This window comes from Monosiga brevicollis, genomic scaffold (genome assembly GCF_000002865.3).
Source record: "Monosiga brevicollis MX1 MONBRscaffold_13 genomic scaffold, whole genome shotgun sequence".
Classification (NCBI taxonomy): domain Eukaryota; class Choanoflagellata; order Craspedida; family Salpingoecidae; genus Monosiga; species Monosiga brevicollis.
The window spans coordinates 212,598-222,028 of NW_001865050.1; the positions used below are offsets into that span (position 1 = coordinate 212,598).

The 9,431-nt window shown below is 54.4% G+C and overlaps 2 protein-coding genes across 2 annotated transcripts in view; one reads left to right on the forward strand and one right to left on the reverse strand.

Annotated features, from left to right (window-relative positions):
* The window catches only part of MONBRDRAFT_32750 (uncharacterized protein), a gene marked incomplete at its 5' end in the record, with an annotated part of 6,341 nt that extends 5,310 nt beyond the window's left edge, over positions 1–1,031 (reverse strand). The window contains one exon of the mRNA XM_001746618.1: positions 168–1,031. Within this exon, the coding sequence (XP_001746670.1) occupies positions 168–1,031 (864 nt within the window). The remainder of the gene's footprint in view (positions 1–167) is intronic.
* Positions 1,032–3,904: 2,873 nt separating this feature from the next.
* MONBRDRAFT_37398 (uncharacterized protein) lies at positions 3,905–7,057 on the forward strand (the record flags this gene model as incomplete). The annotated part of the gene is made up of 3 exons (XM_001746491.1): positions 3,905–4,012; positions 4,140–4,317; positions 4,440–7,057. The coding sequence occupies 3 exons, from the start codon at positions 3,905–3,907 to the stop codon at positions 6,506–6,508; spliced, it is 2,355 nt and encodes a 784-aa protein (XP_001746543.1). The 3' UTR covers positions 6,509–7,057.
* Between the last annotated feature and the right edge of the window lie 2,374 nt (positions 7,058–9,431).

The following is a 9,431-nucleotide window of genomic DNA, read 5'->3' on the forward strand; positions in this document are numbered from 1 at the left end:
GATCGTGGGAGGGAGCAGGAGACGAATTACTGGGCGTGCGGCGTGCGGGGTTAAAAAATTCCGACGGGGAGGGGACAAAGTGCCAAACTCATGATGACTGAAGAGCCGCAACTGCTGTGCGAGAGCGGATCGCGAAGATGGATGGATGGTTGGATGGCTGGACACACTTTCGGTGCGGCGCCAGGCTCGAGCCCGTGCCATGGCGTGGCTCGGAGACAGAGAGACAGAGAGACAGAGAGACAGAGAGAGAGACAGAGAGACAGAGAGACAGAGAGACAGAGAGAGACAGAGAGACAGAGAGAGACAGAGAGAGACAGAGAGACAGAGAGACAGAGAGACAGAGAGACAGAGAGACAGAGAGACAGAGAGAGACAGAGAGACAGAGAGACAGAGAGAGACAGAGAGACAGAGAGACAGAGAGAGACAGAGAGACAGAGAGACAGAGAGACAGAGAGACAGAGAGACAGAGAGACAGAGAGACAGAGAGACAGAGAGAGAGAGAGACAGAGAGACAGAGAGACAGAGAGACAGAGAGACAGAGAGAGACAGAGAGAGACAGAGAGACAGAGAGACAGAGAGAGACAGAGAGACAGAGAGACAGAGAGACAGAGAGACAGAGAGACAGAGAGACAGAGAGACAGAGAGAGAGAGAGAGAGAGAGAGAGAGAGAGAGAGAGAGAGAGAGAGAGAGAGAGAGAGAGACAGAGAGACAGAGAGACAGAGAGACAGACACACAGAGACAGGGAGACAGGGAGACAGAGAGACAGAGAGACAGAGAGACAGAGAGAGACAGAGAGAGACAGAGAGACAGAGAGACAGAGAGAGACAGAGAGACAGAGAGACAGAGAGACAGAGAGACAGAGAGACAGAGAGACAGAGAGACAGAGAGAGACAGACAGAGAGACAGAGAGAAAGAGAGTGACAGACAGAGACGGACCCAGAGCCGAAGGACAGGAGTAGAAACCAGTGACGATACAAACAAAATCGCAAAGCGTGTCAAAGGCTACACATTCTCTTATGACCATCCGCATCTCTCAACTTGAATGGCACGGCTGGCTGGGGCGGAGGCAGCAGGCGGATCAGGCGGGACGCACTTTGCATACAGAGACGCAGCGTGGACAGGGCGCCATGAGTGGCCCTCCGTATGATCCCGTGAATCAATCCGTATGTCTTGTTGCGTGTGCTTGCAGGTTCCACCCGTTGCTTGTTGCTCACGGCCTGGCTGACCGACGGCGCAGGTGTTTGTGCAACGTGATTATTCTCAGGGCACCACTCCACGATTTGAAACGGCGTTCCCAGCGGCGCTAGAGGGAAAAGTACGTCACAACGCCGTGCCAAAGCGATATGGGTGATGTTGCTTGGTGGCAGCACCGAGGCATCATTCTCCCCGGTCGCCGACCCACCGATCGACCTTGTTCTGTTCCTCAAAACCTCACGCTCACCGCTGCCGGGAATCTGTCGACGACAGCTTGATCCAGCAGCCTATACACGTGTGATCGAGCATATCAATCATCTCTATGAAGAGGCTGAAAAGCCCTCGTCTTCACTTTACTGCATGGTGCGTGCGACGCCCCTGTGCCCTAATTTGTCGTCTGGCCCAATTGTGTTCCGGCCTGCCCGTGCCTGACGACATGTGTGTGCTTGGTGTGTGCTTGCTTGCGCTTAGAATTGCCTGTCCTGCCTGACCGGCAATCTCTTGCTCCTTTGCTGGGAAAATCCCTACGAGCAAGTACGTGGACCCCGCCCACTCAATATCCTACACACGTGCCCCGCTTGCCGCTCGTGCCCATCTGTCTGCGTTTCTAATTCTTACGCGCGTCCACGACTGCATCGGTTCCGCATGTCGTGTTCAGACCTTTCGAGATGTCACCGCCTTTGTTGAACGGCAAAACGTCGAGGTACGTGCGCCCCGAGCTGTTTCTGTTGTGTATGTCTGTATGTATGCATATTGTTTGCATATGTGTGTGTGTGTGTGTGTGTGTGTGTGTGGCGCTTTCGGTGTCCTGACGGCTCTTGATTTCCGAGAGTGACGTTTATTGAGTGGTGTTATTGCAACGCGCAGCTGTCTTCATCGTGACGTTGCTTCCCGTTTGCTGGTGCAACTAGGTGTTTCGACCAGCAGGTCTCGACCTGGTCGACCCCCTGCGCCGTGGTCTACGCGTGGTAAGTGTTCTTGGCCACCCTGCAGGCCTGGGCTGAGGCGAGTGCGCGTGTCTGAATTTCTCGGGCAAACTCATGACGCTTGCTGCCTCTGTCCAAATGCCCACTTGCTCCTCCGACCACGGATTTACAGATTGAAATTATCAACGCAACCACATCCACAAGCTGAGGGATTGTCTTCTCATGCCCATGTCATGTTGTCTTTTGCAGGTCTTGTAGTTTGTAGTCGTTGTCGTTTCATTCACCTCAGAACCGCATTAAACTTCTTTGCTGAGCAAAGCCATCTTGTATCTCCAAGGTCAAGCCCGTTATCAGCCATAACGCTCGACCCCTTTTGTCCCAATTGTAATCTTGTCGACATTCAAAGCGTCGCTCTGGCTGATTTGACCAGGCGACTTGAAAATTGGCAGAGCACATTGACCGACATAATCACCCCTTTAGCCGATGCGCCATCAATCAGCGAGAGCCATTCATTTTTTTCTTGACAGGTGGCAAAGTGACTTTTATTGGCCATGCCACCATTGATACGTGTGCAAGGCCTTCTGAATGTCACGCTCAAGACAGCTTTCAGATGACAGGTGGACCCAGAGAAAGAAACGAGCGCGTTCATGGTCAGGAAGAGCCAACAGCAAGTATTTCCATCAAGCCCGCACAATTGGGCATGATCCCACAACAAGTGCTGGCGATGCTGGTCGTGCGCTCTGCCGCAAGAAAAGCGCCAAGCACTCGCAGATCAGTGTGCGGGAGTTGTCCAGGCATGATTGGACATGACTTGTGTGTGTGTGGGGGGGCGGGGGGTGCAAGGCACAGGAGGGTGTGAGTCGTCTGCATCCAGTGTTAGGTAAGCATGCCCAAGCGACAACGATCGCGGCACGCGCGAGTCTTTGAAATCCCCCCCTCCCTCGTCCGTTACAGCGCGGCCCCCTCCGAGGTTCCGCTCCTTCCATAAGAAGAAGACTGACTGTTTTATCGAAATCATTTGAGATGGACTTTTGAGCCTAAACTGATTCAAAAAAAAAAAATAACACCGTTACATTGAAAGGCTCACATGTTGAGCGCCATTGTAGTTCCCGCGCTTTTGTCCCTCTGTCTCTGTCTCTGCCTTTCAATCTCACCTCTGTCTCTGTCTCTCAATCTCTGTTGATATTCTCTTTTCTCTGTTATGCCTCTAGTTTTACCTATATATGTTTCGATCTTGAGCCCTATCTCTGCATCTGACCCTCACTTGATCTCTGTCTCTGTCTAAATATCTCTCTCTGTCTCCCGTCTCTATCTCTCTCTGAGTCGCGCCTTTTTTCTTCCCGCCAACCTGTTTGTGCGGCTGGGTGCGCGCATCACACATCATAATCATCAGGATGAGGAGTGAGGCCCTTCCCCCCTCCACCCCCCACCCTCCACCCTCCACCTCTCCTCTCCTTCCTTCCCTTGTTCCGCTTCCTCGAATCGACCGTTACAAAGCGGCCCGACCGTTATATTGTGGTTGACTTGACTCTCTCAACGGCATTTTCCTTCCGACTTGACTGGGACCATCCCTAGTACGGCCGTGTTGGTACGTGAGCTACCCGACTGCCTTGTAACGGTCATGAGGCACTGCCATTCATGGAACCCAGCACAACCGCCACTCCACTGGCCATTGGCGGCCGTCATCTGCAGCGATCAAGCCTGCCGGGACTGGTGTACGCTGCCTCATGGTCTTCGTCCTTGTGCTTTGCTCTGTAGATCCCTTTCAGCCAACACCGCCACCATGTATGTTGTCAAGCGTGATGGCCGCCACGAGCCGGTTCTCTTCGACAAGATCACCAACCGTGTTGAAAAGCTTTCCTTTGGCCTCAACCGCGACTATGTCGAGCCGGTACGCCAGCTGTTTGGTCACCAATTGGGCTGCTCAGTCTTTTGGTCCTTTTGTATTCATAATACAAAAGAAAGTGACCGTTACAAACCAAGCTCACCCAACCAACCGGTTTGCTTTGCTTTGATAGGTCGAAATCACCAAGAAGGTCATGGCCGGCGTATACAGCGGCGTGCACACCACTCAGCTCGACCAGCTCGCGGCCGAGACCGCCGCCTCCTTCACCACCCGCCACCCTGACTACGCCATTCTTGCCGCCCGCATCTCAGTCTCCAACCTCCATAAGCAGACCAACAAGTCTTTCAGCCGTACGTCTTGCTCCTCCACCATCCTGCCCTTGCTCTTTCATGCCTCTTCTTATGTTGTTGCAAAAGCCGAGCGTCCTCTGGCCAGTGCCCACTCAACGCTTGTTCTCATGTCTTATTTACAGAGACCATGAAGGCACTCCACGAGTACGTCAACCCCAAGACTGGCAAGCTGGCTCCCCTCGTCTCCGACGAGACCTGGGCTGTCATTGAGAAGAACAAGGAGCTTTTGGACAGCCACGTGATCTATGATCGTGACTTCAACTTCAACTTTTTTGGGTTCAAGACGCTCGAGCGCTCTTACCTTCTCAAGATCAACGGCCAGGTCGTTGAACGCCCCCAACACATGTTCATGCGTGTCTCAGTTGGCATTCACGGCGACAACTTGGATGCCGTCCTCGAAACCTACAACCACATGTCCCAGGGCCTCTTCACCCACGCCTCACCCACCCTCTTCAACTCGGGCACCCCCCTGGCTCAGCTCTCCAGCTGCTTCCTGGTGTCCATGAAGGACGACTCCATCAAGGGCATCTATGACACCCTTACTACCTGCGCCATGATCTCCAAGACGGCTGGTGGCGTCGGCCTCAGCATTCACAACGTGCGCGCCTCGGGCAGCTACATTGCCGGCACCAACGGCGAGTCCAATGGCTTGGTGCCCATGCTCCGCGTCTACAACAACACGGCCCGCTATGTGGACCAGGGTGGCAACAAGCGTCCTGGTGCCTTTGCCGTCTATCTCGAGCCCTGGCACGCGGATGTCTTTGAGTTTTTGGACCTCAAGAAGAACCATGGCTCGGACGAGCTGCGCGCCCGCGACCTCTTTTACGCCCTTTGGGTGCCCGACCTCTTTATGAAGCGCGTCGAGCGCAACGAGCAGTGGACCCTCATGTGCCCCCACGAGTGCCCCGGCCTCGCCGACTGCTATGGCGCCGAGTTTGAGGCCCTCTATGAGCGCTATGAGCGCGAGGGTCGTGGCCGCAAGACCATTGATGCCCAAAAGCTCTGGTTTGCCATTCTCGAGTCTCAGACGGAGACTGGCACCCCCTACATGCTCTACAAGGATGCCTGCAACGAGAAGTCCAACCAGAAGAACCTGGGCACGATTCGTTGCAGCAACCTTTGCACCGAGATTGTTGAGTACTCTGCCCCTGATGAGGTGGCCGTCTGCAACCTGGCCTCTCTGGCCCTGCCCAAGTTTGTCAACGAGGACACGCGCACATACGATTTTGAGCGTCTGCACGACGTGGTCAAGATTGTGACACGTAACCTCAACCGCATCATTGACATCAACTACTACCCCGTCCCTGAGGCCAAGAACAGCAACATGCGTCACCGCCCCATTGGCATTGGAGTTCAGGGTCTGGCTGATGCCTTTATCCTCATGCGCCTGCCTTTTGACAGCCCCGAGGCGCGCGATCTGAACAAGCGCATCTTTGAGACCATTTACCATGCTGCCCTCGAGGCCTCGTGTGAGATTGCTCAGCGCGATGGTCCCTACAAGACGTACGAAGGCTCGCCCGTTTCGCAGGGCACGCTGCAGTACGACATGTGGGGCATCACCCCCACTGACCAGTGGGACTGGGCAGCCCTCAAGGCGAAGATTGCCGAGCATGGCGTGCGCAACTCGCTTCTGGTGGCTCCCATGCCCACGGCCTCCACCGCCCAGATTCTGGGCAACAACGAGTCGATTGAGCCGTACACGAGCAACATCTACTCGCGCCGTGTGCTCTCTGGTGATTTCCAGGTGGTGAACAAGCACCTGCTCAAGGACTTGGTGGAGCTGGGCATCTGGTCCAACGACATTAAGCAGCAGATTATTCTCAACAACGGTTCCATTCAGGCCATTGCTGGCATCCCGGATGACATCAAGGCTCTGTACAAGACGGTGTGGGAGCTGTCACAGCGCACCCTTATTGATCTGGCGGCCGACCGTGGCGCCTTTATTGATCAATCTCAATCCTTCAACGTCCACATGGGTGAGCCCAACTTTGGCAAGCTTACCAGCATGCACTTTTATGCTTGGAAGCAGGGCCTCAAGACGGGCATGTACTACCTCCGCACCCGCGCCGCCGCCTCAGCCATCAAGTTTACCATTGATGCCACCAAGGCCAAGGAACAGCAGGAGAAGGAGGAAGCGGCCATGGTCTGCTCCCTTACCAACCCCGAGGGCTGCCTCATGTGCTCAGCGTAATATGGCGTTGGCTCACAGCCCTTGGTGGCTGGTATTGGTATGAGTCCGGTCTTGCTGCGCCATGGCTGTGCCTGTGCTGCCGCGAGGCCAGAGCAGACGCACGCGCATGTGTGCGTGTGTTCTTGTATGTTTGATGTGTTTGAATGAGTTGTGACCCATTCTGTTTTTTGCTTAATGTCCTGGAGTATGTGTTTCTCTGTCTGTGCTTGTGTGGTCGTGTCAGTTTAGACTGACTACCATCGATTTGTGCATCCCTCTATCTGGCAGCGTTGTGTGCTGTAGCAGGCCCTCCATGCAGGCCCTCCATGTGTGTATAATGACTTTGGATCTGTGTTGGTGCAGAACGAGGGACGGTTACTTTTTTTTTTTTAATCCCTGGTGTTGTTCTTTTTTGTTTCGCTTATCGTTTCGTTGTTTGTTTGTCGCCTGACTGGACCGGCAGTCGGGAAAATATTTGTGAGGTGGTGTCTTCCCCTTTCGGGTGTGATGCGCGTATGTCATGAAAAGCGCGCGTGCAAAAAGGAGTGGTGACAATTAATGCTAAACTTGAGTCTGATACTTGCCTTAGACGAAATCTTATAGCTCGCCAACCCTAGACAAAATCTTTGAAGGCGACTCAAAGGGACGTGACAAGGAGGGGGGCTTGGGGGGGCTTGGGGCACCTCATCATTCACGTGCGGAGGACACCCCACAGACAGAGGTTGGGATGTTCCAGCCAAAACCAAACCGGACCTTGTAGGAACGGGAAGGATGGGTGAAACAGGTTGGGGTGCCTTGCATTTGTGACGTTGTACCAAACTGAGCCTTGGTAACGACCGTTGCTGTCTGGGGCCACTGCCTAACAGCGGCCTGTTTTGGGGGGTCGGAGCAAGGTCAGCGACTGACGGATGACTGTTTTTGACCGTTACAAGGGCCAAACCGGCTTGGTCAGCTCAGCCCCTTCTTGACGAATTCTTGGTGCCGCTCTCACCTCGCGAGCACCTTGCCCCCGACTCACCCCCAAACGAGTATTATAAAAAGGTCCCACCCGGTTTTGGTCTGTTGGCATCGAGGGGATGATCGCAGTGGTATGTGGGGGCAGGAAGGGGCAGCTGGGTGGTTTCGCAGATAAGAGACTTTTCGGGACTGGCTCGAATTGCTGCTATCTGCGTGTTTGCAGCGGCACCAAAAGGCAGCCCTATGAGTCCCATTCCCTCGCCCGACAGCGGGAAGGACCCGCCTTGGCTTGCATCACGCCTGAGCGTGCCATTCCTCTGGCCATACTGTCGCAGCATCAGACAACGCAGGGGCCAGCCAGAAAATCCGGCCCCTCTCTGCTCAACGACCGGTGAGCAAGTTCGAAGGGAGCTTGCCTCACAGGCGTGCAAATGTTCAACTCCCCAACGGCTAAATTCACCCCCCTGGGCAATGTCAAGTCCACCTGTTTGGATTGTCGTTCAGGAATCGAGTCATGATACTGAGCCATGCCATCCCAACCGCTGCGAGAGCCTCAAGCTGCTGTCTCTTCTTGGCTCTGTCCTACCACCCCACCTGCGCTGTCGGATTCCAATACTTGCCCCGACATGTGGTGACAAGGATTACACCTAGACCAGGACAGGCCAAGCCATCCCAATCTTTGACGTGAAACGCCAAGGCCAAGCCCACAGGTGACAAACGCTGTCCTTTCGAGTCGGGATTGCAGTCAACATCATCCCCCTGAAGCACAGGGCATCCGCCTGGTCCGCTGGGTGACATCAGATCACGAGCAAGACCATCACAGCCCAACTGCAAAAGGGCTTCAGTCAAATATGACGATCGAATGCAGAGTCGTGCAGAGCCTTTCCCAAGTTCATCAGAAACCCGGTCGATCACCCAGAGACACCCACGGATTGGGGGAGGAAAATTGAGTGTGAGGGAGTGAGTGAGGGAGCCAAAGTCGTCGATGCCAAGCCGTCCTTCAAGGCCCCAAACCCTTCTCTGCTCCCCTCCCCTCGACTCCTCTTGCCCATAACATATCATTGTCAGGTTTGGGGCTTGTCCTGCTCCTTGTCAGTCAAATTGGGTCATTCGGTTAGCTACCATGGACGAGCAAACTCAAGCACCCCAACCGCCAACCCCGCTACCCTTTTGCCCCCCGCCCCCCAACCCTGGGTACCCCCTACCATACAAAAAGTTTTGTTTGGCGCTTGGACAGTGCTGGCTGCCGGTTGCCGGCTGCCGTTGCCATCCCCCCTCCCCCCCCTCCCCCGTCTTGACCATTGGCCACTGCCAGTGCCCCTAGACCGCCACCACCACACCCTCGGCCTTCTCGAGCCAAAAGTTACAGAGTGCAGGCAGATACGTGGTTGGGGTTGGTGCGCCACCCAACGTCAGCCTTGAAACCCAACGCCTCGCCACCAACTTTTCTCTACGCGCACCCCCTGCGTACCCCAACCTCTCTCCTCCCCTCCTCCTCCCCTCTCTCTGGCTCTTCGCGCTTGCCCTCGGTTCAATTCCCCGAGTTTTCGCACGACGTTGACATGCATTTTCCTGCTCCCAGTTGTCCTTCCTGTCACTCTTTCGACGTTGAACGTGACCCTGTTCGTTCGTCCCCACCACACACACGCAGCGACAAAATTGTGTCTGTGTTTTCGTCGTTGGGGTTGTGTGCACCCAGTTCAGCTCTCGCTGCCGTTAGAGGAAAAGTTTTTTTTTTTTTAAAAAAAAAAAAAGCTCTCCTCTCTCTCTTCTCTCTCTCTCTCCTCTCTCTCTCCTCTCTCTCTTCTCGCGCTGCCATTTGAATTTTTTTTTTCTGAATTTTTAAAATTTGTTTTATTTCTTCTTCTTCTCGTTCTCGTTGGTGCCTCTAGCTGCCGTTTGTGGGCAAATTGTTTGTTGGTGCCAGTTGGGGTTGATAGCAGTCAGTGGCATCATGTTGGCGGCCAAGCGCGTTCGTACAGACACC